Genomic DNA, 27,758 nt, shown 5'->3' on the forward strand with positions numbered 1-27,758 from the left:
CATTGTTTTGTAGGACTCAGTCGCTTGTTTTGGGATTGTTTTCATCATTTCTGTCAATAATCTGGCAACACAAGGCTGTAACAACATACCATGATGAATTTGTGTGTAGGTGCACGTGTTTGGCTTTGACTATGTGCACGTGTGTGTGTGTTAAACCAGAGAAGAAAAGGGAGTCAATTTCGATTGTAATGAAAATGCAAATTTCTCTCTCTCGTGCCGACCTGCACTGTCAATCAGCATCGCAACACTCCATTCAACATCTGACAAAACAGCTCACAGTCAGCACTGTCGTGACTGGGTCAAATCTCTCCACCAAGCCATTTCTATCACTCATACAAATAAATCACCCCCCTTATTGTTAAGTTCACCCCTCCTCTTCATTCCCTATCCCTCCATTGATTTCTGTCATCCCTGAGTTTGTCTGAGCTGTTTTGTCTTTAACTCTCCTATCAGCACTTTCCCTCCCTACCAATCAGATTGAAGAGGTTTTTTTTTTATTGGCAGAAAAAAAGTTAGTGGAATAAAGAGCTCTAAATGTGGGCAGCTGGTGGGATGATTAATGATTAGTAATTAACTTATGGCTCCGCTTTCAATTACAGTTCAGAAGTAGGCCTAATGGATTGTTTTTCATTTATTTTCTGTGACCAAGTGCTGACTACCAATTAGCTTGTCTGAAGGGGGTAGGATTAACAAAATGAGGCCCCTGTCATCACTTGATCTAATTTCCTGTCTTTGCTGGATTGGACAACATGGATAAACTGTTAACTACTTGTAACCAGCATTTTTTGACAGTAACATGCCCTTAATGTTATAGCAACTCATTGTATCTTTGAAGGGAATTCTGGTTGGATGTACCAGCAGTGGTAGTGAGGAGCTGGAAATTTGACTTTTCAGCATATTCGGTTTGTTGAACAAGAACTCTGACAGGCTTCTCACTCATAAATACTTTATTTTATTCAGAGTAACAAATTATTATCAATTCCAGAAATACATCTGTCCTTTCACAAGGGCAAGTTGTGTCCCTGTCATTGGGTACTGTGTGAATATCTTACAACAGATGGAGGGGAAGCTTCAGCTCCAATGCTGTAGAGAAAAAAAAGTGAAAAAAACCCCCCAAAACTTGCACATCAATTTGAATTGAGAAGAGTTGCCAGCAAGAAGCCTATTCTTTCTACAAAGAACATGGCAGCACAGCTTAGGTTTGCAAAGTTGCATCTAAGCAAACTAAAGGATTTCTGGAACAATGTCCTTTGGACAAACAAGACCAAAGTGGAAATGTTTGACCACATAACACCACATTAGGAGTAAACCAAATACAGTTTAACAGCACAAACCCTACGGCTCAAGTAGAAGAGCTGAACCACATGTTGAAGTGTCCTTGGACTAGACACTGAAGCCCACATCGCCAACGATTGATATTACGCATGTGTGTGGTAGAGAGAGAAACACTGTGTAGCTTATAATAACATATTGACTAAGAAGTAGTGTGTGTGTGTGTGTGTGTGTGTGTGTGTGTGTGTGTGTGTGTGTGTGTGTGTGTGTGTGTGTGTGTGTGTGTGTGTGTGTGTGTGTGTGTGTGTGTGTGTGAGTGCGTGTGAATGTGGATGGTGAGTAAAAGTGCTTTGAGTGGTCAGCTACAAAAGCACTACTTAAATGCAGTCAAATTTCAATTAGTTTTAGCAGTGACTGCCTTGGGTTTACAGTTATCAGTATCTAACGTTATTCCTTCATGGTTCATGTGAAGATCACATGTAACCGCTAAAACAAATGTCCATATATGCCCTCCTTCCTCTGTCCCTGTTTGCTGATGGGTGTATTGCATTCCCTCACTTGTTAAGTTTCTCTTTGTGAGTCTGTTTGTTTGTGTATCAAGGTTTAACAGCTCCCCTTGATATCTGTACACTGGTTTTATTATATACAGCTCGTTTTGTGCAGCATTCTGTTGGGGTTTTTTTAGCTTTCGTTGGATCCCTTGTTGGGGACTGTATGGTGGTGTGGCGGTTAGCACCATCGTCTCACAGCAAGAGGGTTCCAGGTTCAACTCCCGGCTGGGGCCTTTCTGTGTGAGGTTTGCATGTTCTTCCCATGTATCTGTGGGTTCTCTCCAGGTCCTCCCATCATCCAAAAACATTCATGTTAGGTTAATTGGTGTCTCTAAAATTGTCCTTTCTCATTTGTCTCTGTGTGGCCCTGTGATGGACTGGCAACCTGTCCTCTTGCCCGATGACAGCTGGATGGACTGATAGATGGATAGATCCCTTGTGTTTGCATCGTACTTCAATTCAGCCCTCTCATATTGTTCATACCAACATTGACACGTCACAGCAGTTAGACACCCTCTGTTCCACTTTTTCAGGATAAACTTTGATGAAGTTTTTTTAAAAGACAGCAAATGCACAAAAACGAAGATATCTGAAAAAGTCAGTTCTGTGCAGAGGCTACAGGTAAAATTTGCCACATATCTATTGAAAGGCATTTTTTAAAATCTTTATATAAACTAGTGTTTATCATATAAACCATCTGCGTTGAAATTTTGAGTTCACACAGTTTAGAATTGAACAAGTTCATAGTTCATCATTTGAAATTCTTCCACAGCCACAAAATTAGTTTCTCACTTTTTTATGACCTCTAAATTCTCCTCTTTATATGGAATGTCGTCTTATGGAGTGCAATGAAACAAGAACATGGGCCCCACAGCCATCTGAGCAGATACATGTACATCTCTACATTCTTCTGTTGTATTACAAACCATCAGTCTGATGTTCATTATGAACATCCAGCAACAACATGTCATGCACCTAAAACAACGTCGGAAAAAAGATCAGTACTAGTAAAAAATAACAAACAAAAAAAACAGTTGTAGGAGCAAGACACCAAATAAAATCATACTTAGTGGCAGGGCATGAATAATGTGAGGATACAGTCAGTGCACAGCTGTCTGCGCCAAGACCAAAACAGAAGTTAAACTTAGATTAGAGTTGCTTTCGTCTGGCTTTCTGTTGTACACAGTCCATCCTTCAGAGCCACATTTTTAGAAATCACCACTTTTAGTCAGTTTTTGTTTTGCTGTATGTTGAGGGAGCATTGCTTTTCAGTTCCATAACTACACATGTCAGTAACTGTCCTAATGCAGTTGCATTAGTTGTATGTGAGGTAGCTGCCTGTGACTGGTGCAGAAATCATTGAAATGTCTGTGGTTTTTGCCGGAGTGCACTGGGTGCGTGGAGGCATTATTCAGCATGGTCTGTTCCCTTTTGGCAAGAATGTCGTTGAACTGCTGCAAGAAAGGACTAAGATTGCTTCAGTTAAGAACAGCCTCGTTCATTCAGAATTCACAGAAAATATGAAAGCAGCTCATGAACGTACTCATTTTAATGCATTCATGCGCAATGCTGTAAATCAGAAGGATTGTTTTTAGGGAATTATGAAACTGTAAAACTCCAACTGACATGTCTGGGTACATTTCCTATGGTTTAAATGGTGACAAAATTCAAAATTCAAGTTTATACTAAACCTCAAATACTTTTGTCCTTTTTTCCCTTAACAAAAACATCCTCCTTGCTCTATCCCGATCCTCCCTGATGCACAGGCAATTCATTCATTTAATATTGTTGTTTATTTTATGCATTCTAAATAGCTGGCTGTCTAATAAATTCCCTGAAGATCTTTCAGTTGATCCAAAATGCTGCAGCCAGAATACTGACCAGTACTGCCAAGAGAGATCGCATCTCTCCAGTTTTGGCCTCTCTACTTTGGCTCCCTGTATAGGCCAAGTCCCCACCTATCTGAAAGATCTTATTATTCCCCATCACCCACAAGAACCCTTCTCTCAGTGCTCTGGTCTTCTTGTTGTTCCCAGAATGTTTCATAGTAGAACGGGAGTGAGAGCATTTAGTTTTCAGCATTGCCTCCTCTCCTGCGGAATCAGCTTTCTGCTTGAGTGCGGGACACAGACACCCTCTCTGCTTTTAAAATGAAGCAGAAAATGTCTCATTGAAAGAGCCTATTTTTAATGCATTGATATGCATGTGAGCTACTTGTTTTCGAGAGGTTACTATATTCTGTGCTGCATTCCGTTGATACTGCACATTGAACAGTCTTTGGCAGCTTAAATATTTTTGACTTAATTCAGCTAAATGTTATATTAATCAACTGAAAGATGACACTAACTGATCAATTTAGTCATTGGCTATATGAGCTAGAAAGACATCATGTGTAAAGTGTCAGGGCATTACAAAATGTGACGACAAACACACAAAACATCAAAACTGTCTTTAGTTTTTATTACAGGTTCTCTGGTGCTTATGTGGCTGTGGTGGCTTTATAGATGCTTCTGGCTGTCTCAGCCTCAGGGGAGATTTGGTTTGAACACAGACGTCTCATTAACAATAATGACATGTTCTACTGGGGGAACTACGTCAGTTGAGAAAAAGGAAGACAGGAGGACTAAAAGCTGTATAGTAGAGATGTGATAAGAGTTGTCATACTTTTCTGTATATTTCACACCTCTTTTGTTCTTCCAAGGAAAAATCAAACAGATGTGGGCAGACTGTGCATTTTAAGATGTCATATTTTTCTAAATAATTCCTTAAAAGTAGGATTAAATAAAGTATTTAATGGCTTTGTAAAAGCCTGATTAGGGCTGATTCTTCAGACAGTACCTATGGGTTTTCTCTCTGTCTGATGGAATGCTATTTAAACTTGAGTGATTTCTGCTACTGTGCTTGCAGGATATGCCTAATTCCCGTGTTTAAGAATTTGTGTGGACTGATATATAGCCATCACACATGCTCACACAAAACTGAAAGGTGTTGAAAAAAAAAATCAAAAAATCCAGTGTCTGTGCAGTGGATCCCCGCTGACAGAGTATAACTATTCCCACAACCCAAAGAGAGGAATAGCAAAGTGTGCGTGGTGGACTGTCAGTCAAAACCACATGTACAAGTACAAGTGATGCATGAAGGGAGTTTGAGATTTCACTGTCATCTTTAGTCTGGGCCCCAACAAACCATACACACACACATCTGGTTCCATTTCTGCTCCAATTCTCTGCTGGCCACAAAGGCAGTATAATCTGTGCTGTAACTAAAACTGTTTGAAAAATTATTTAAGTTAACAGATAAGGTGGTTGACAACTGTAGTTATTGTTCCTCCTCATTTGTTCAAGCTAATTTTGCATAGTGCTGCCGGTTGTGTTTTCTGTGAATGTACAGCAATGTACAATGTGGTTGCAGAGGAAAAAAGACTGTAAAAATGTATTGTTATATATATATATATATATATATACATATAATACATATATAACATATTCTTATTATCTATACCTGTTTTTGTTACTACTATTTTAATGCTACTTCTGCTGCAGTCACGCGACCTACAGCTGGGTGCCGCTGTGCCATCCTGATCTCATTCGCTGTCCATGGTGCTGATAAACCTTTTACTGGCGTCTACCTTTTTAAGCCTTGGTAGTGGCAGATATACAACACAACTCTGGCCAAAACTCTTTCTACTTATTATTATCATAATTGTTATCGTTATTATTGTTAATATTGGTATTATTATTATTATTATCGAATATTATGTAAAGTTGTAACTACAGTCAGTAAAACCTACTCTGTTTAACAAAAATGTACCAATTTAATATTCAACTTATATCTGAAACGTATATCTATTTATGTTATATTTGAAAACTGAGTTAGGTAACTGGTAACAGACCCTTTGCAACTCAACTGAGGGAGTCACAACTCTGAAGAAATCGATCTGATACAGGTGGGCTCTATTAAAAAGCATGCTGTAACAAATTCATAAATGCTTATTGTGATAGGAACAATGGCAGCCAACCCTTTACGCACTTCTTGATTGCTTCTTAAATTGCTGATGCCACCATGCAAATATGAATGCAATTGTGGAGGGTTTCAACAGCATCTGTCCGTCATTGTGTCGGACCAGCATCAAGTCAGCCAGAGGGAGCTATGAGGATGCAGGAAACAATGGTGATGTGCCTCCCAAGTAAAATAACTAAATGTTATCTGCAGTCAGTGTTGAATGTGTATGGATAGTTAACGTTTGAATTCAATGACAAAATACACCAGTATTGACCCTTATTAACCGTGTACAAATAGAATAGAATAAAATAATAAGAAAACAAAAGGACTCCTACCAGGAAATCCATTGTGGATACAGTGGAGAAAATTAACTGATGGAGAACAGGGTATTAAAAAAACCTGTGTTAATGCACCAAGCAGCATTAACAAAAACACAAATTTGAGGAAAATGGTGTTCACAAACAAGCAAACAACATTGGAGAATTATCATTGGAGAATTTTTGTTCCTTTTCTCCTGTTTGTTATCATTGTTATTATTTCTAATCTTAGTGGTTGTTCATTATCGATTGACTGACAAAAAAAGCATGAATTCAAGGTTTTTGTATTTCGAAATGTGTACAATTCGTAATGCTTGTATATTTTTTACGCGCCTTCTGCAATCATGAGAAATCACCGTTCATTGGTAAGGTATTATTTTGAAAAGACAAACCGGAAGCTGTAGCTTTCACCAGAACAAATCACTTCTAGAGAAGTGAACATGTAGACTGATAGACCGGTCACAATTGCGCTGGCTTCGGAACGAAGTTAATTCCTTCCCGCGGTGCTTTTCCTCCCTTGAAATCCTTCTAAATCCAAATGACACGCACCCCCCCCCCCCCCCCATACTTCACCACAACGAAATTTTGGTGAAAGACTCCAGGCAATTGTCGAGAAAGCCCGCGGCGACCTCACCTCTGATTCGCAGTGATTCCGTGACGACGGGATAACGTTTTAAACGCGATTTTTCATACCTGGATGAGGAGACTTCCTGAAAGAAACTTTCCACCATTTTTTGCGCGTGAGTTTCGGAGCGCTAATGGCTGCTGTACACATCCGAGATAAGTAAGCTGACTGATGCTGTGGACCGCTGGATGGGACAGGTGTAAAATGTTCAGTCCTTTCAATTGTCAGGTCGGGAGGTTAACAACAATGTCGGAGGTCGCTCGTTTTGGAAAATGATTACTGGCAGCACCGACGGTAAAATAATGGTCAGAAGATGTCTAGTAACGTTCAGACCTTTCAGGTAAGAGACAAAGAGCTGACTATCTTTTCCTTTAGTCTCCAGCATTGCGATTGCTTAAGTTTTTTGCCTGTATGTTTAGTATTGTAGCTATGCCCCTGTCAGCTAGGCTGACTGGAGCTAAGGTGTTTGGACGTGAGCGATCACTCATCCAAACGCCCACACGCCAGATGTTACTGTCCTTCGTCCAGATGAATTACATCTAAATCCATATGGATAAGAGCGACAACAAGCAGCTGGAAATCTATAAAGAGCCGTTTTACTGTAAATAAGCCCATACTGCCGGTCAGCTGAGCTCTAACTTAGTTTCTCACTGCATGGATAGCTCTGTTATCAGGCTATGTGGCTTTGCTTTGTTTGAGGGTAGACATGGGGAGCTGGAGGGGATTTTGACAACCATATTAAAAGTTGATACTTTACAACCCATTAAACCATGTTCTGCCAACCAGCGTAATGTAATTTATCATCCACAACATAACCACCAACAAGTGAAGTGATTGCTTGATTATCTTGTACCTGATCATCAAGTGAACAGTCATCACTTGAAGTTCAAGTGTTGGAGAAGAAAAGGTGTGAAGGTGTGAGGAACCGAGCGGACCTCACCGAGAGGAAAGTGTAAAGACTGGGACAGAGGATTTCTAAAACAGCATTTTAAATTTTTTTTCAAGCCTTCCAGGAAAACATAATCCTAAGTGGTCCAAGGAAGGGCAACCAGTGAACCACCTGAAGAGTTGTGACAGCTCGCATGTGAGAGAGGAATAGCTGGATTGCTTGGTCTGATCTCGCAGCAGAGCGAGCGTGGCACAGAAAACCTTAATGCTGTTTATGGGGGAAAGTTATCGTGACGCAGTGGTAGTGCCCTTCCTGACCTCTGCCCACTTCTTAAAGGTTCTGCAATGTAGATGTTAGCACCAGAACTGGATCATGGAGCAGTGTTAGGGGAAGTCATGTTAGAAGAGGACAAGTCATTCACAGCGTGATGCTCAGTGCAGCGTTTGGATGGGATGAGTCCAGACACAACAACACCAAAATGCGAGTATCATAATGCAATTAATGGAAAGAATTAAAAGTCTACATGATATAAGAACGCACTCTTTGTATAAGCCCATTACCAGAATTTAAGCTAGGAATTGTTTCTTGGAAATCACCGCAGCTAACACCTTCAACAAGGCTCCTCCACACCTGGCAGAACTGTTCTACCTAGAGGCAAAATCTGATAAGTCAATGTGTGTAGGAAGCCAGTTAGTTGATAGCACATCTCTCCCACTGATCCAATTAAAAGGAGCAGAGCGTTTACTTTAAGCCTGTTAATTAAAGACTCGTCAGGCAGGACCGGGGCTTAATCCTTTCATATCACCTATCTCACAGCACTTTGGAAAAGTCTTAAAGATATGAAAGGATGTGATTGCCACTGGACAGCATGACACGGCATTCTTTACTCCTAAATGAGCTGATTGTCTTTTTTTTCCTTCCTTTTCCCTTTAGTCAGTCTTGGTTGCTTGCCCCTTGTTCCGTTGATAGCTAAAAAGAATAGATAAAGCTGACAAGAAATGTTACAGTTTGCTTTAAATCCACCAATTTTCTCTCCTATCCTGAGCATTACCGCTATCTTTTCAAAGTAATGGGTCTGCTGATTTTGATTTTCAGTTTGTGCTCACTGGGTTTGCTGACCAGATGGTTGTATAGTCGGCATATAATCCACAAAGGTCAAAGTATCTTTCGGTCATGGCCTCATATTGTTGATAAATAATCCCATGATTATAGTGGTGTGGTATGTGATTAAATTCACATGATGTTATTTATTGCTGGTCTCTGGCTGTCAATGGCCGAACTATTCTAATGTATTCAACAAAATGCCCAGAACAGATGGGGAAGATTTTTATCATTTAATAACATTATAGTTTTCTTGGAGAGACAATGAGGTAAATGAGAAAGCTTAACACTTAAAGCACTTAGATGTGAACGCTATGACCACGTTTTCCACACGTTTTGTTGTGTTAATAAAGAAATGCTACACAGAGGAGCTTTCAGTAACGTGCTGATGCATTGCTTTTAAACCACTTCATGTCCTCTTGATAATGACACTGATCATTTCATGACAGTGTTGCTGAATAGTCTGCCTCTGCCAACTACAGTCATGCACAAATTACTGGCACTGACAGGCACTTTGAAAAATACTGAGCAGGTGACTGCATGAAACATCTGTCCATCACAAGCAGACGACAAGATACACAAACTTCAGCCAATTAGATGAACCGAGCGTTACACTTGGAGCCAGTAAGTAAATAGGAGCCACCGTTAATGAGGCTGTTATTGTGGTTTTGAAGATGTTGAAGAGAAATTAGAGAAATGTGTAAAGAAAAAGACGATATGCTCAGTTGAGGCTTTACACTCGCTTGGGTTTGTTTTAGTCTTTAACAAAGACTTGAACGACAATAGTGGATGAAATGGAGACAACTGTACGGACAGCATCACCGAGCAGAGGTTAAAATGATGTGACTCACCAGTACCTTAAGAGGGAACTCAGGTCACTGATGAGCATCTCTCAAGTTCACATCAGATTTGTGAATGGAGACCTGGCTCTTGCTGATTGTCATCATTGTTGCAGCCACAAATAAGCAACATGGATCTCGCAACATGGTCTCTCTTTTTATTCTAATCTTGCAAAAATGCAGCCGTTTTTTACATTAAACAGTTGTTGTGCAGCAGAATACAAAAATGACTTGTTTGAAAGCCATCAAAAAGAAAACAAAAACATCAAATTAATAAAAAACACTATTTTAACCTGGACTTTAACCAGGATTCATAGATTTACAGAAGGATATTACACGTCCTAAAATCCTAAACCACAACCCTAACCCTGGTCAGACAGTTTATTAAACCCACAATAAGAAAAAAAGACTAAACTGAAGAGAGAAATGACTTGTTTGTGGGAAAACCAAGATAAACTACCCAAGTCATCAAGATATCATTACACTTGCTTTGCCTTTTGTAGGTGATCAGACAGCTGTAATCATGTTTCATTTAATTCAATGATCATTTAATGTCAACTGGTTCCTGTGTTGTAAAAGAGAAACACTTCTCTCTCAAAGAAGTCGCATGGCTGTCCTTAAAGCAGCCTGAATGAATTATAACTCAGGACAAGGGACACTAGCTCTATCTTGGACTACAGCCTCGCCCTGTGGCGTGCCAACTATCAAGCTCTGTACTTAACAGATTATTTGACATCATCTTGATTCTTTAGGTCAATTAGATCGGCTCAGCAAATGTTCTTTTAAGTGGCCATCCTCCCATCCTATCAGAGGTCAGAGTCATTTTTTACAGCATCATAAATAATGAGAAGTTTCACTCAGATGTTTGCGTGACAGGAGATACTTACCATTCTAGGAAGTGCTGTCAGACATCATGCTGAGCCAGACATTCATGCAAACAGCGCTCACCTAGCTTTGGAGAAAAAAGCAATAGTTATGAATAATTCATATTTTCTATGTTAGGATAAAACATTTTTGTCACAAAAAAGTTCTCTTTACCTCTCATGTATTTTCTTCATTTACATTCCCACTGTTGTGTATTTGTTCCATCTTCTTTCGTATTGTGCCGTTTCTTCAAATTCTTCCAAGACTTTTCTCCTGCGGGGTGAGCAGTGGAGTAACAAGCTTTATAAAAGTAGGATTTGACTTGTTAGTCATGGAGGCTGACTGGCATTTTGTCCGCTGGATGAAAATCAGAGGGAGCTTTTCCTCCCCGTTTCCCCAAAGAGTCCCAGCGTAATAAGGTAACCCTTGATCCATATACTCTGAGGAGAGTAACTCAACGAGGGATGAATTTAAAAGACCTTATTTTGAACTCTTTTGAGTCAAAGATCTGTGGTGTGGTAGCATTCAGATATCAGATCTGAGCCACTGAGCAGGGTAAAGCAGAGGTTCATGCTACAAAGCCCGGCCTGGATCTGAGCCACAGTCCAGATGTATGACAACGTATAATCACCTGAGACTGATTTAATACAATTTAATCCACAGAACATTTTTCATACAAAGTCGAGAGCACTTTTAATACTGCGTGTTCAAAGTTGGACTGATGCAACTTGACTGAACAAATGCATTCCTGTTTGCTGTAGACGCAGGTTTTTGTCGGCTAGCGCTTAAACGCAACATCCAGGTGCACATGCTAACTTTCACTGAGGATGATGTGGCCATGGCAGCATGAATGGCTGCAGCTAACTTTTTCTTGTTTACCCACCATAGCAGGATGAGCATATAAAAGCTGTGATGTGTTGCACTAAATCATTGTCACCTGGTTTACTATTTTAGGACATCTATTCCTGTCAAATAAACAGTGGAATGAGATGAACGTCTCACACGGGGGCTTTGAAACTGACAGAAACTCATGGACAAAAAGTGATAAGCTTGATCAGTTTTACCTAAGAACAAGACAGCTGGCAGCAAACTTTCAGTCAGGCTATCTGTAATCACCACAGACCACTCCAAAAAAAAGTAGCCTAAATAACTGAAAAAGCCATGCTTATCAGAAATTGTTACACAATCTGTTGGCAGGATTATGTGCAAAAAGGAGTGTGCCAGATCTATATCTGAAACTTAGGACATAAACAGAATTGATGACATTCATTATTTTCTAAGGCGGAACTAAAACTTCAGACACTTTCTTTACTCAAAAGAACTGAGAGAATCTTTCTTAACTATGAGACTCAAGACCTGAGGTTTATGCCAGTTTTTCTCATAAAGCAACGAATAAATGAAAAAACTCAAGAGGCTCCTTTAAAGCAAACCTGGTTATTCTAAATGCGAATTATCGATGTGAAACCTGCGTATGGGTTGCTATCAGTCTTTACAGAGATTCCATTCATACATCTGCATTGAGTTTTTAACTGCCTGCCGTCATCTCTGTGTCTACACGCATCTATATGTGCATCTATGTGTTGCATTAATAATCACAGCCATTTTGCCTGCACTTAGAAGCAAACTGCTCTCTGTCATTCATGGAGTTTTCCTCCATGTATGCTGGGTAATAACATCACAACACTAGTTTGTCTCAAGTGCTCTTCGGGCTTTGAATTCTACTTTTCTGCCTGTGATCTCTCCTCTGTTTATGCTCTGTCTTCAGGAAATGCCCCCTGTGTTTTCCTCACTCTTTTATTCTTCCCCTCTCCTCCTCTAGTCTCATCCTGCTATTTTTGCTGCTGTATTTCCCATACCTCACTCTTTCCCTTCCTGTCAGTCTTCCATGATAATTGGCAAGTGAATCTGCCTGCATTCCTGCTTTTGTTTTTTATGCCACTTAATGTTGATCTGCTCTATTGTCTGCCCTCATATATATCTTACTTTCCACTTCTGTCCATCGCCTTTTTTCTGTCCATCTTAATGTATTACTGCGACTCACCCAAAAGATCTATTTACCTGCTCTGCACCATAACTATGTTTACTCCTCTTTCATCAGTTCACTCTCTCCTCCTCCTGTGTTGCAGGATATTCGTGGTGGGAGTAGGCTTCTTCAGCCTGTGCTTTCTAATGACCTCTCTGGGGGGGCAGTTCTCAGCCAAGAGATTAGGGGACTCCCCTTTCACCATCCGAACAGAAGGTATTGATCTGTGTTGTGTGTATGTGTGTAAACAGTTCCTTCATTAAGTTGAAATGCAGTTGTGTCACTGCAGATTGCAAAACTGTACGTTTCTACCTTCCTGCTTGTGCTTCGCTGTCTATATGCAACTCCTACATTCATTTAGATTTTCAATAAGCACTGGCAAACAAAGGAAGCACATCCTTGTGTTCTTAAGTCAGTGAGTGGTTTACTGTTAGGGTACAAGGTTGCCCACATCCACTGAGAGGCCAGAGAGAGGCTCAAAGACGTTGTTTTGACACAGTCCTGAGATGAAAGATAACCAGAGAGTAATTTCAGTCTGTGTTAGAAGTTTTGGATGGTCATCCTGCAGTGACAGCTGCCACGATCTCTGAGCAAACCAACGTAAACACAGCGGGGAGTGATGTGTGAATCATTGTGACTTTGGCACCGTTGCATAAACCAAAACTAAACTGAAGAGTGTGGAGGGAAGCCGGATGAGGTAAATGTAAACTGCATTATTCAGACAGTTAAATTATTCTATCTGCATTGTGGCAGAAGAAGCCTTGTCTGTAGGACGTGTCCTTCAGCTCAGACCCTGGCTGTGCCAAGACAGATGCAGCATGAAATGAAAAATCATCAGCTTACAAACACTCCTCTCTTTACATATCTTTAAAGGTGCTGTAAGAACTGTGTTAAAAGAAACCTGTTGCTGTTTTAGTTATTTTTTCCACCTATGTTAGTTTTATGAAACTGGTTTATTAACTGCCTGTGTCATATTTTATTAAAAGTTGAAATAATCTTTTATGTGAAACCTTATGTTAATATTTTGTCTTGTATTGCATCTTGACCAGCCTTCCCTGGAAGAAGATATCTTGTATCTCAATGGGACTATCCTGGCTAAACAAAGGAAATAAATGAATAAATACATAAGATAGCAGAAGAATTACATCTCTCAAGTAGTACATTCATTTTACAGTCTGTCAGATTATAAATCCTAAGTCTGTGCTGCTCTTCACTCGCAGCCTGCCACTATTCAGATGGTAAAATAATTGTGCAGGCAACACATGATGTCGTAGCCAGATGACATGGCTTTCAGTGTACTAATAAGATGGTTAAAATCGCACAGTGTACAATTGCCAGAACATATGCTAAGCTTGTGAAGTATTCAGCCGCAAGATGGGAAAGGTGAAAAGCCAGACTAAGAGAGAAAAGAAAGAGACAGAAAAAGAAATACATGCAGGGGCTGACAAGTCATAGGAGGCAGTAATCAAGAGTAAGATGATAGGGACAGGCAAGCAGGGAGAGTAGAAATAACCAAACTGCAGAAGGGAAGCGGATTTAATAGTTTTACTATTCAGGCTGGAACAAAGAATCACTCATATCAAGTCTAGCTTTTGCTTAGAGATGAGATCATTAACACATCAAAGGGAGTTTTTTTCAGGCGATTTGTGGATTTCTGCTAAAATCATTCTAAACATCAAAATGGATCTTAAGTCCCTTCTAAAGATGAAGCCACTGCTCAGTAGCTATTACGAGCTTGTTGTAGTGGCACATAAAGCAAAGGGATTCATTTGAGATATAGCTAAATAAACAATGACATCAGTCTCTGGGACCAATAAAAAAGGTATATAGATAAAAGAGTATAAAAGGGTTGCCAATTAAATGTTGTCAGTCATAATACACCGAGTCTTAATAACGTCAGAGATATGTGCAGAAAATGTTTTTTTCCATTTACAGAAAATATGTCCGTGAACTGATAAACAACTCCTAAAGATTATGCTGTAAGCATCACTAACCTGATGTGTGCATCAGCTTTTGATCATCTGAGATCACATTTTTGCAGGACATGGTTCACATCAATAGATTCTTCTTGTGAATACCAATCTCAGAATAGTGTTATGCACATCAAAGAGACATCTTATTTAAAATGAATGGGTTTGACTCCAATTTGTTTGTGTTGAGGTTAGCATATTTTTTCCTTCCACACAGTAAATGCTGTGTCCATGGACACGCACATTGCAATTACCAGTATTTATGAAATATCCAACAAATACTTACAGATTGAAAGTGATTCCCTGGGTAGAACTTTTCTAGCTTTAGTGCAGCTCTGTGGTCTTTGGTCCACAGACACTACTTCTGACCTTAAAAGTCATTAAATCTCATATCACTGAGCCCAGTATAAGGTTTCTGCACCTACTGCTGCAAGGAAAGTGCTTTTTTTTTGGCAAAGCCGCATCTTACCAGTGAAATGTCATACACTGGTCAGCCAGCAATATCGCATGACCCAGAGTGTGGGTTGATACCAGTGGCGAGGCAGAAAAAATTAGCCCTGGTGGGAAAATTGAAAGTCAGAGGTCATTTGTATGGAGGCCAATGATTTTCCTCTCGCACTAGTTAGAGTTCTGAGGGCATTCCTTGACGTTTGTGCGTTGAAGCTTTGCTGTAGGTCAGTTTGTGTTGGCGTGAGAGCACCGTAAAGACAAAGCGAGCATCGTTGTGAGTGTGAATTCAGGAATTGGTATGTATGAGTCTGTCAGACGGAGAGATGAGCGGATGAAAATGGAGGTGAAAACTACTGGTTTTTAACACTAACGCAGACACAAATCTCAGCTCAGGAGCAGTGTGTGTGAGAGCAATAGAGTAGGGGGAGGAAGAGGTGTTGTGTGTGTGGGAGGAAGGTCATCTGGGATTATGATGTCAGAGATAAATTGAGATTACTGTGTTTGTGTGATGAATTAGGATTCGTGTATATGTGTCAGTGATTCTTAGTAAAATGTGCTTGATTAATCAACCATTCATGTGCTGCAGCCTGGTAAGACATCTGGAGCAAGCTCATTAAAAACTGCATAGTCTCCAACTACATTTTCTCATAGGAGTTCAGTGTGTGTGCGTGTGTGTGTGTCTGTCCATATTTGTTTGTGTCATTTCTGTAGTTAAATATCTTAATTCTTGACAATGCACGGAGGCTGCTCATAACCCTGTGGTCTTCTTTGCCTGGCTTCAGTTGTTCACGTGTGCCCAGCTGTTTCAGCTCTTTTCTCTCTGGATGCGTGTGGTTCGCTAGCACACGCTGTTGTGCTGCTTTCTTCTTTTGTGTTTATTTGTGTGCTTCTGACACACGTGTGTTTCTGACGAGCTGGCTGGAAATTGGCTGTTAAATGGGGCGATGGCAGAAATGTGGGACAAGATTTAGACCAGAGAGACAGAAAGACTGATCCATCTGCTCCCTGCGAAATCAGCTTGGCAAAACAACTGGCCCTTTCATTAAGCTTCCACTCGCCACCTGCAGTGCTGCACACACACTCTCACAGACAGACACATGCAGACCCACTCTCACTTTCACATCAAGTTCATGTCATCTCTCGCGGACCGTGTATGTGAGATCAGGAAACATTGGCAGCAAAACACACTTTATCATGTAATAATTTTATTCAGGGTCATTTTCCTGCCACTTACAACATCTGGCCTTTTCATGATTGTAACTATTTCACAGCTGCCAAGAAATTTAGAGCCTTGCGAAAGATTTCAAATTGCAAGAACCAAAATTGTAATTGCCCTTTATACAAGTCCATCCCCAACAAGGTCAGGACACTGTGTGAAATATCAATAAAAAGTCTCAACAATCAATATTTTATGTACAGCAGAGCAACACAAACCACATTTTGAAAGTGAGACATTTTATTATTATGTGAAAAATATTATCTCATCTTCAATTCGATGGCAACAAAAAAGTTGGGACAGGGCCACGTTCACCGCTGCCTGGCATCCTCTCTTCCTTTAACCACAATGTAAATGTTCAGGGACTGAGGAGACCAGTTGCTGGACCTTTGGAAGAGGAATTTTGCCCCATCAGCAGTTCTGTGTCCTCTGTTTCATATTTTCATGATGCACCAAATGTTTTTAGTTGGTGAAAGGTCTGGACAGCGAGCAGCATGGCCTCTCCGGCTGCTTCCTTGTATGATAGAGCAATAACCTGCATTTGCGGATGGCACGATGAACTGTGTTCACATACAATGATTCCTGGATGTGTCCCTGAGCCCATGCAGTGATTTCCATGACAGAATCGTACTCGTTTTAAGAGCAGTGCGGCCTCAGGGCCCGAAAATCAAATGAATCAAATCAAAAATAGATTTTTGGCAATGGCCTTTGAGCACGGAGATGTCTGCGATTCTCTGAATCTGAATATCATCTTCTACAGCACATGATATTCAGAGAACAGTTTTATCATATTCTCATGATATTTTCTGAGTATCCAGTATTGCAGATGGTGGAATATTCAAAGTCTTTTTGCAGATTACCCGTCTTTACTTCTGAGACACTCTGCTTCTCTGAGGTGCTCTTTTTATACCCGGACTTGTTACTGACATATTTCCAATTAATCCAATTATCTGCAACATATTTCTCCAGCATTCTTTTAAGTCCCACTTCCTTTTACAGCTTTTTGTTGTCACTCTCCCTAACTTTTTTTTGGATGTTTTGCTGCCATCAAATTCAAGATGAGGTAATACTTTCTTATTAAAGAGTAAAAGGCAAATTTTCAACATTTGTTATGTTTTCTATGCTCTATTATGAATAGAGTATTGGTTTATGAAGATTTGTTAATCGTTGAATTTCTCTCTTAATCTGCATTTCACATAGGGTTCCATCTTTTTTGGAGCTGGGGTTGTGTTTCTGGAGAAATGTCACAGGACAACACAGCACATCTGCCTCTGACTGAGGACAGTGGAGGCAATGAGACGGGTGTTTCTGTAGTATGATAAAGACCTTGCTATTGCAGTGCAATACTGGCAGTGCTTGTCCTAAAAGTAGCCAGATTTCACGCTAGTTGCTAAGAATACATGTTTAATTAACTGGTCAAGCTGGCGACTGTTTCCACTTGTTTTCTCATCATTTTCAGACAGTGTAAAGTGTGAGCATAATTGCAGTACTAATGATTGCAGCAATCGGACTTTGCCAAGTCAGATCACCATCATCAGTGGTATTCCCCATCCTGAGAAGGCTGATGATGTGGGAGCTTCTCCAGCTGAAACGACTGAACATGTCTAATTTTGTCCGGTTATGCTGCCTTGTCTCAAATGCTCTTAGTGCACTTGACAGCACATCCTGACAGAGGAATGTCTAAGACCAGTGTCTTCAATCCAGTGCCTTTAGCTTTTCACTGACATGACCTCTTTATCAAAGGACTTCATCTCAGAAAGCCCTCACATGGGTAAAGTGAACTTCTTTCTAAAAGGGCAATATGTCTATGTCTAGGATTTAAAGTCATTCATGGGGAGATTTTTCTTTTGTATTTTGTTTTATTCATTTCTTTTGCTAAAGACTTGGAATAATAAATATGCGATCCAGATGAGTTTGCAACTCTCCTTCGGTGCAATGATTTTCTAAATATATAGACAATCATATTTTGTTGCTTTTATCAGTATCTGTTTTCTGAGGCTAATCAGCAAACATGTTGAGTTTACTGCAAGATTATTATGAACACAAGTAGTCATTTTCTCTGTATGAATCAAATAAATAGGATTTCATCTCACATTGTTTTTTTTGCTCAAAATAGCATCCAAATTTCTGTGAGGCTCTGTGACCTTAGTGGAAGCTGGACTGATAGCAATTGTCTGTGTATTAGCTGGATTTCATCGCCACCTCTCGCTTCCTTGGATTATCAGCTTCCACCGGAGATTCAGAGTGCTCAAATCCTTCCTCAGTGACTCATCGAGAGCTGCGAACCGGAGATGGAGAAGCAGCCTTTTCAATGGCGAAAATGGAAAAGTGGAGTATGCAGCAGGAGGTGCGGAATTGAGATGTGTTTGTGTGTCTGTGAGAAGCATGAAGATTGCATTGGTCAAAAGAGACAGGAAAAGAGAGATTAAAATGTGCATTTATTGAGTTTTTTCTCATGATTAGAAACACATCATATATATTAAGGTAACACTGTTATTGCAGCTTATTACTCAGGCAATTCTCTCCATTTAGGTGCTTGCAAAATGGGACAGAAAATTTGAACTTTTACAGTTTTCTGGTGTACATTTTACTGCTACCTCCTTGCAAATATCATAAATCAGCAAGAAGAAATCACCCAAAATGGGAGACATTGAATTATCAAGAGCAGAGCTCTCTGTTTGGAAATGCTGCTGTACTTTGATCCAAGCAGGGGCTGAGACGAATGGCTGCTTGACTCAGATTAAACTGTTTTTTTGTGACGCTCCTTTGCCCTCAGCCAAAAAAAGGATTCATGCTAATGTGTCACATTCATGAGAGACATTTTTACTTGCGTCCTAAGAGGACCTCAGTCCAGAATTTACACTGATTAAAAGTATTATGCTTCATAAGTGTCATTAAAAGCATGCACACGCTGTTTTCACGAGAAGGAGTTCACTTTACGTCACCTTAATTTCGTTGTACCTGTAGAATGAACAATAAAGATATTCTACATTCTATTCTATTATTCTCAACAGTTTCTTGCAACACTGACAGACTTTAGTTTGTTTCTGCTGGTCAGCTGCAGCTTTTCAGTGTGGAGTATTAGTGTTTTCAGCAGACTATTTTTGAGTGGGCTACCCTTGTATGTTTGGCATCTTGTTCACATATTTATTTTGTAATTCCTTTATGACACAAAGTACATTTTCTATGTGCTCAACACTTCTTCTCTCTCTTTTTTTTTTGTTAAAATGCAAAGCCAGTCTGAGCCCCACAGAACATATATATACAGGAGTAATTTGACTTCCATTGGTATTATCTGGTGATGTTAGTCTGACTTTGACAAATTCAGTTTTGTAAGCTTTTAGTCTGAAGTGTTGACATGTATTTCAAAAGTCTAATTTTGTTGGACTAAAAAAAATTGACATGACATTTTTTTCTGATGGAAACATATTGTCTGTTACAATTAATGAACACTGCACAAAAACATCCATCCGTCATCTATACCTCTTAATCTGATTCAGGGTTATAAGGAGCTGGAGCCCAGTCCCTCACAGGGCCACACAGAGACAACAGACAAACAACCGTGCACGCTCACGCTCACTCCTTGGGACAATTTAGAAGCACCAATTAACCTGCCATGCATGCTTTTGGACAATGGAAGTAGGCTAGAGTGCCTGGGAAGAGCCCACGCAGACGCAGGGATTTGACGCAGGAAGCCTTTTGGTGTGAGGCGACAGGGTTAACCACCACACCACCGTGCACATCCATCACTGTTTTGAGCTAAAGTTAACTGCTTTCTGTCTCTCGCACTGCCCCTCTTCACTGCAGACAAAGAAGGAAGATTTTGCATTGATACATTACTACAGCTTGTTTGACCACAGGTAGCAGCTTTTTGGCGCCCGAGAGGACAAACAGCAACATGGCTCCTGACTTTGATATGACATGTGAGTCAGAAAGGAGGAATTAAGACATGCTGTTGCCTCCAATGTGATCATGTTTTAATCACAGCCAAAAGTAACTGAACTAACCAATATTTTAAGTCTTCTTTTATGTAGTAAAGACCGTGGGACACCCAAGGTTGAATGACTTACTTTTAAACTCTTGCATAGCGTACTTTCTATAATATATACTTTCTCCTGGAAACCTTTCAAAAGAAATCATTCAGTGCATGTTTTTTTCATTGTATTCTCATTAACTTTGACATTTAAACGTGCTAACTGAGTCCTGTAGAGCCTGAGATGTGGCTCTTCAGTTTTTTGCAATTTCTCTGATCATAGCTCAGCCTGACATTGTGTTGAGCTTGCTGTGACATCCACTCCTCAGAGGATTGGTGATAGTGACAAAACTCTTTATAACTTTATAACTGTCCCCAGAGGTTTGGGGAGCAACAATTTCATCAAGATCGTTATTCGTATCAGTATCTTTCCTTCTTGGTATTGTGTTAACACACACAGGAATGCTTCTGACCAGCAAACTACCAAAACATTTATAGAGGTAATAACACTGACTGATAATCAAGTAATCAGGTGGTTTTGATTAGCAGCACCTGGCTGCTCCTTACCTTCTTAGTTCCTCGCAGTGTTTATAGTGTTGCATTTTAGCCCAGTTGTTCTGAAACAATGACAAGATGTGTTGAGTTTTGCTGTTCATCAGAAGACATATTTACCACATTTAACTTGAAGACAAAAGGACCAGGTGTTCCTTTTATTATGTCCTGATTTATAAAGCCTGGTAGTTGAAAAAGGGTTTGCATTCTCTTAACATGTGACTGTATATGTCAAAAATGAAAATGCAACATTCTATTAAGGCATTGACAAGCATTGAAAGGTAATGATGTACTTTGTTTTTACAGCTAACCGACCTTAATTTAGTCAGTTTTACAGAGATGGAAATTCAGCTACAGCTTTATCATTTGACAGCAGACATTTCACTGTGTATATCTTAGTACGTCTGAATCTAGTAGCTTGTATCAGTGAAGCACATCCCACACCCACACTACTGCGGTCCATATTAATGTTTTTTCTTCTCCCCTCTACACTGGATGTTGATCTCTAAGGTACCTTCCCTGCAGTTATGTTTTCTTTCTTGCTTCATGTCGAACAAATCTGGCGTGACAATCTTCTTCATGTCACTGGTGCTGGATGCAGCTGGGGAGTCACTTAGGGAGTCCACTTTATCAGTGCAGTCATAGCCTGTGGAGTTTGAAAAGATATGTGTGTGTGTGTGTGTGTGTCTGTGTGTGAGTGAGAGAGTGTGTTTCTCTCTGAATAACACCATCAACTACAGTATGGGCCAAAAGTATGAAATTGTTTGAGAGATCAAAGAAGCCTTCTGAAACTGAAAGATTTTGTTGAATCTTCTTTTGTTATTGCTATCCCACATGCTAGATTAAAATGAACAAGGTACTTTAATATTAACTGTTCTATTTGGTGTAACATATAGAAATGAGAGAACACCAGGTTGCCTTCTATGTGTCTGCATGTGTTTGATTCCAGCCTGAGTGCATTGTATAAGTAAATGTGGGCGTATGCAGCAGCTACAGTTTATTACTTTGTCAGCATAACCTGAACAAATTGATCCAAATGTTTTCAGAGGAATGATCCATATTACAGTAAGGATGTGTATCAGAACTGTGGACCCGGTGAGTTTCTAGCTTGCAAATGTGAAAATTTACAAATCCATTAAATACAATTTAGAGACTACTAAAGGCATCTTTTACAGAAGACTTTTTGTGTGCATTTGTTTTGTGTGTGGAGCTGCTTTTTGATTTCCATCCAAAAAATTAAGTCCAGAATAGCCAAGTTCCCAGTATAGAATGAAACTGTACACAGAATCATACAGAAGTTTAACGGCTGAAATGGTTTCTCTTAATTACCAACGCATTTTCTAAGAATGTGGAGAACTCTCCATTTGTCGAAGTTAAGATAAGCTATGAGGTCATGAGTAGGGTAGTGTAAGAATAAAAGGACGAAAGGTCACAAAAAAACAAAGAAACCCTGTCAGGTTGTGTTTGTATTCATCATCAGGTAATACCTGACGTGACTTTACACTTGCAACTAAAGAACCTGCCCATACAAGTGTACTGTTACTTCAGTCGTCTCTCTAAACTAAAGCTGTACTTTGTTTTAGCCATCGGGAATATTGAAATGGATCTCAAAAGAAGGATCCTGATGTGTGAAGCTCTTTGAGGTTATCAGAATTTTCAAAAGAATTTATGTAAAATATATTCTGAAGTCCCAGCCTCAAGTAAAGTATGTTTAAATCTGGGCTGCATCTTGTCAACACACCTTCATTATCTGTATTTATAACTTTCCAACTCTGTTACCCCTCTTTGCAAACCTCAGAGTTTGAGTTTGTCGTGTTGTCCTCAGTCCAACCTTAACACAAATATACATTAGTGAAAAAGCCCATTTAATTCCCAAAGAAAAAGGGACATTTTATTTGATTTTTTTTAACTTAAGTGCTTCAACTCCACAGTAAATGTGCAGTTTCTCCACAGCACATTATATAATCGTCCTCTCTCATCGAAGGTTACTCTGCAGCAATTTGCTGTTGCAATTACCCGGTCTGCATCAAGCTTTGTCTGAAGGTTGCTAACACATCATTTCCTGTGCCATAAGGTGGTTACTTTCCTAGATCCTGATAGTCATCCACAAGTGTGCTCAAGCTTCCATTTTGCAGATATACACTAACGGTGTAAAGCAATAGGCCCTGTAGGCTCACAGTTTGGAAAGACTGCTGCTTGTATTGTTTGCGATGACAAAAAGGGCAGCTGTATGTGTCTGGTTTCTTTCCTGGTGAGGGCTGATAAGGCTTTAAAACCACACTAAGTGTGACTTGAGATTACTTTTTTTTACCTTGAACCAACTCTTTGTCTCATTTTCTATTGTTGTCCTCTTGCTCCCATTCTCTCTATTTCTTTACCGCAGAGATGAATCTATTAAGTATACGATGCGATAATGGTACTGTAGCTGTTATTTTGCTGTTATTTCCTGCTCCTACACCAGGACCTGTGTGAAATACATTTAGACTTTTCCTCCGACGCCAAAGGAACATTTTCATAGTTGTTTGAAAAATGATGGTTGAAGTTATTTTAAAAGGCTGGAGAATTCTTTTATTTGACACAAAGTGTATTTCACCATTAAAGTTATGTCAACATTAATCATGACATTTACATTTAACATGCATATTTTAGCTGTTTTTATACAGGTGATTGAAGAGGATTATGATGATTTTGCAGAAATATCCCAGTTATCTTAAATGATTGCAGTCATACACTTTTGTAGCAACTGTGGCAAGCCAAACAGGACCTATGACCTTTATCTCACTGTGTGCTTTAAAAAAGACTGCACTTAACAGACAGACATTAACATTAGCAACACATCAGAGTGCTGTAGTGGCCATCATTTCAGTGGTTTTCACAGGCTTTATGGCATTGAGTTCAACAACATTTGACAGTGTAATCTGCAAAATACCGCATGTATATAAAACAAATCTGTGCAGACATGAATAAGTCTAACGGAGAATCACTGACCATTTGTTCTCAAATTGTCATACAAGCTGCACAACAGCTGTATGCAACATAATAACTGACAGAGAGCAGAATCAAGTGTCTGCATAAGCTTTTATAAAGAATATGTTTCATACACTGATTGTAGATTAGCAGCACAGTGAATCCTACATTATATATGCACTGTAACTAAAGTGCATTGTTGGATGTGGTGCTTATGTAGCAGCTCAGCACCTATGAGGACACTGGTGCTATTTTAAGAAGGGCTGCTAGGAGCAAGTGAAATGCCTCTGAGGGCAGCAGAACTGCACTATAGATAGACACGTGATGAGAAAACAAAAGATGAGGGAGATTGCTCCCTCATTGTGAGTTAACTTTCCACAGTTCTTCTTGTTTGTTTCTCCCTGCAAAACACAACAGTTTTATTTGCATCATTTGGTGCACTCAGACTGCAGCTCTTTTTCATCTTTGTCTCTGCGTTCTGCTCTTTCTCTCCACTTTGCTGTCGTTTTATTGTCTTTTGGTGTGGTGTCTAGTTTCAGGCCATGTGCTGTTTGTAGGAGCGAGAAGTTGGTGTGGACGCACGACGAGCTGATGCAGTTGATTTAGCTTCATCATATGTCTGTGTACTAGCCTCATAAGGAGTTTCTTTGACAAGATTAACATGAGGTGAAGTTTTCAAGTCACTATGTAAAGTTAATGTGGTTTGTTCATGTCCATGTATCGAACTATCATCTCCAAAACATGTTGTTTACTCAATTGTGTGACATACTGTAACTGGTATTTAAATTAGCATTTAAAGCACATCTGTTCTGCTTTGGGGAACTATCTGGAATGTGGAATTTTCTTTTTTAGATTTGCTGCTGACCAACACTGTCTACCTGACTGAGTTCCAGCATAACACTTTGTTCACTTCTATTTTAATTTAGAAAGTTCAATCTATTTATGTTTCTCTTTTACAAGCATGGTGCTCAAGATTAAATGTCTCTTGTGGCCTCATGAGAGCTATTTCCAAATGGGATTGCGATTCAGCATTTTGCTCATGTGAAAATAATGTTTATAACAAATGAGCTTTACTCCATTCTGTCTGATGTTTAACACCAAGCACTATAAAAGCATTGTGATCTCTTCTTATCCCTACCTTAGTAAGTAAATGCTTACTAGATAAATCTAGTGTCATGGGTCATGGCAGAGAATGAGGAAAAAGCAGTTCAGTTCCAGAAAAGGAACTGAAATAGATAGAGGTGAATAGCATCTTCGACGGAATCTTGCTATAGACTAGACAGGTGGACATAACCTCATTTAGTTGTGTGTGTGTGTGTGTGTGTGTGCAGCAGAGTGAGCGATTAATTGTGTCTTTGCTAAAAGAAAGGCTGAGTGGTTGGTGTTAGTTCAGGAGAGCTGGCAAACGCTGGGACGTTTTCATTTTAAGCGACGGAATATATGGCAAAAGCTAAGATGAGATGGAGCAAGTGTGCTGAAAATGTATGAAAATGTATATCTCAATACATTGAGAGACTGTCACATAGAGATATAATTACAGCCAGGCTCCCTGCATCCACTTCTTTCTACCCTTTGCTTATCGCTCCAGCTCGCATCTTTTCTACCAACACACAAATGTGCAAAATGACATGGCAGCAGCAATGACACGGGCATCACTTATATTACACGTTGTGCTGCACATCCATCAGCAGGTAATGTCAGCCATTGCTCCTGTCAAACAAAGATTCTAACAAAAGTGCTCCCTAACGATAGCCTCGTCCAAGTCACCGTCCAATTGCTGATGTCTTTCGTTCCTGTGAGGTGTTGTTCTATCGACAGTCTTTTTGATAAATGTTGAAGGCTGAAGGAGAGAATTTATAGTTTCTTCCCAATCAAGGTTTCCTCTCTTGACTCTGCTCCATTCATTTGACTGTGCATTGAAAAGATAAGGACTGATTTTAATTTACCTCTTAAACCAGTGCATTCCATTTGTGGCATATTTACATAATGTGATAATGCATCAGAGAGGGCCGTATGTCTCGTGAAATCAGACACGAAAAGCAAACCAGGACATCTTATTAGTAAGATGCCGTGCGCTCTTGATTATGACCCAGTAAATCATGCTAGAATTTACACACTCAAAGCCACATACTAATCTTTTAAAAACAGAATTATAGTATGATGGCCTAGTTTAATGCAGGCATTAGTTTAGAAGTGTTCTGAGATAATTGTACGCCAGGTGTCATACTCCCAAGCCTTGGATATCTTCTATCATTCAGTTTTTGTACACCTTTGAATGAGAACAGCTTTAAAAAGCACATCCCTTTTTCTCTGTCAGAGATGCTCATCTGACACCCCGTGTGGTTGTGCGGTCACTGTCATGGAGTCTCACAAGAGCCAATATTCTTCCGTACAAAAATACCGGCACTAAGAAGCTGGCAATTACGGAGCAAGATTATGGAAATTCTTACCTCAATAACTAATGGCTATTGTGAGCCACTGTAGAAACTGGATTAAATTGAAATCGCTTGTAGCTTGTATCCTTTGGATGACTTTGTGCATTACCAGCAGTGCAAAAGAACTGATTCTCACAGCTACATGTCAACACAAAAAACTAAAGAACAAAGAAAAATGACATTGCCTCATCCATTAACCGTCTTACTATCACAGATTTTATAATTATTTATTTGTAATGTAAGTATAAGATAAATATTATTAAGTATAAGTTAAATATTACAAAAACGCTGTTGTTGCTTTACCCTCAAGTGAAAACGGCAAAGTTTTTGGCTCAATTTCTTTTTTCTTCCTGAAACACAATGAAATGTCTGGTTTCACATCACAGACTATGAACAGTTGTAGCCTGCTAAGCAAAGTCTGTAAGTTCATATTAACAGAGCAATCTAACCCAATATCTGAACTGGAGTTTAAAAAATGGCCTGAAAACATGTCCACAACCTGCCAAGATTTAAGTTAAAGGTATAGGTTCAAGTATGAAATATTTATAAAAATCACCAGAATCTCAGTAAGATTCTCAAGGTTCCTCACGTTTGAGTTGGAATCTGAAAGCTTGCAGCTTTACTTCAGCCCACATGGTATAAGTGCACATATTCATATTTTTAGACATATTTTAGATTTAATATTTGTATTGTTAGATATTTGAATAAGCTGAATCCCAATACTTGTACCCAGTACTACAGCATATTGTTTTCACAGTTGATTCCTTCACTTGTTTCCCCTCAGAGGTTCACAAAGCAATTGCTTCTGGACATTTCTGCATTATGGCTCAAGAAGAAGAGAGATGACAAAATCTTTTTGGTGACAGCCTCTAACAGATTCAGATAACAGTCGTCCGCCCCGTCTTGATCTTTTGAAAGCAGTGCTGAAAACCATTTTCTATTCACTGGTTACAGTATAGTTTGTGTATTTTACTTGGACTCATTCATTTTTATTGTGTATTTCAGTTTATATTTGTTTCTCATTTAGTTTATATTATATTTGTACAGCTTGTACAGCACCTCTGTCAACCGAGACTATTTTTCAGTGTGCCACAGAAATAAACTCGACTTCACAGGTAAAATTATCACAGCTCCAAACAGAATGACAGTAAACACAGAGCTGAGCAGAAATCTCATTCTGAACATACTGAAGTACCTTAAAGTGCAATACCACAGATGACCACGCAAAACATCCCCAAAGGACATCCATTCAAACTTCTCACATAAAATACTAAGCCAATCAGTTTTGGTCCACAGGTCCTTATAGTGCACGTAGTTTTCAGGAGTAAGCCTTTATTGTCACACTTTTGTCCTATAATGGTCACTTATGACTCCAATCAGACCATCTGGCAACAGGAAAATGCTGTTTTGAAGGACTCAAAACTTAGAAACATTAGATCCAAAACGGGTGGCTGACATCATGGTGGAATCGTCCATTATTTATTTGTAGTCTGTGCTCGGATCAGATCCTTGTTGGCCTCCTTTTACATTGGCTTAAATTACATCATGGCTTTTAATCTCTCTTCTTGCTTTGGAAGGGTGTTTTTCCTTCAAATACTTGATAATTACTGCTATGTCATTACACCCCCATTGGGCAGTATGTATATGTCTAAATGAGAGCAGAACTTTGAATATTTGTAGGTGTGCATCTGACTGCATTGGTCCAGATTTAA

General features: G+C 39.5%; 1 protein-coding gene across 1 annotated transcript in view; it reads left to right on the forward strand.

Moving 5' to 3' along the window:
- Nucleotides 1-6,620: 6,620 nt before the first annotated feature.
- The window catches only part of LOC140304728 (alpha-1,6-mannosylglycoprotein 6-beta-N-acetylglucosaminyltransferase B-like), a 119,895-nt gene continuing 98,757 nt past the window's right edge, over nucleotides 6,621-27,758 (forward strand). Inside the window, exons 1-2 of the mRNA XM_072383482.1 lie at nucleotides 6,621-7,107; nucleotides 12,587-12,699. Coding sequence (XP_072239583.1) covers nucleotides 7,040-7,107; nucleotides 12,587-12,699 — 181 coding nt within the window. The 5' untranslated portion in view covers nucleotides 6,621-7,039. The remainder of the gene's footprint in view (nucleotides 7,108-12,586; nucleotides 12,700-27,758) is intronic.

This window comes from Leuresthes tenuis, unplaced genomic scaffold (assembly GCF_036924035.1).
Source record: "Leuresthes tenuis unplaced genomic scaffold, fLeuTen1.0.hap1 SCAF_4, whole genome shotgun sequence".
Lineage (NCBI taxonomy): Eukaryota > Metazoa > Chordata > Actinopteri > Atheriniformes > Atherinopsidae > Leuresthes > Leuresthes tenuis.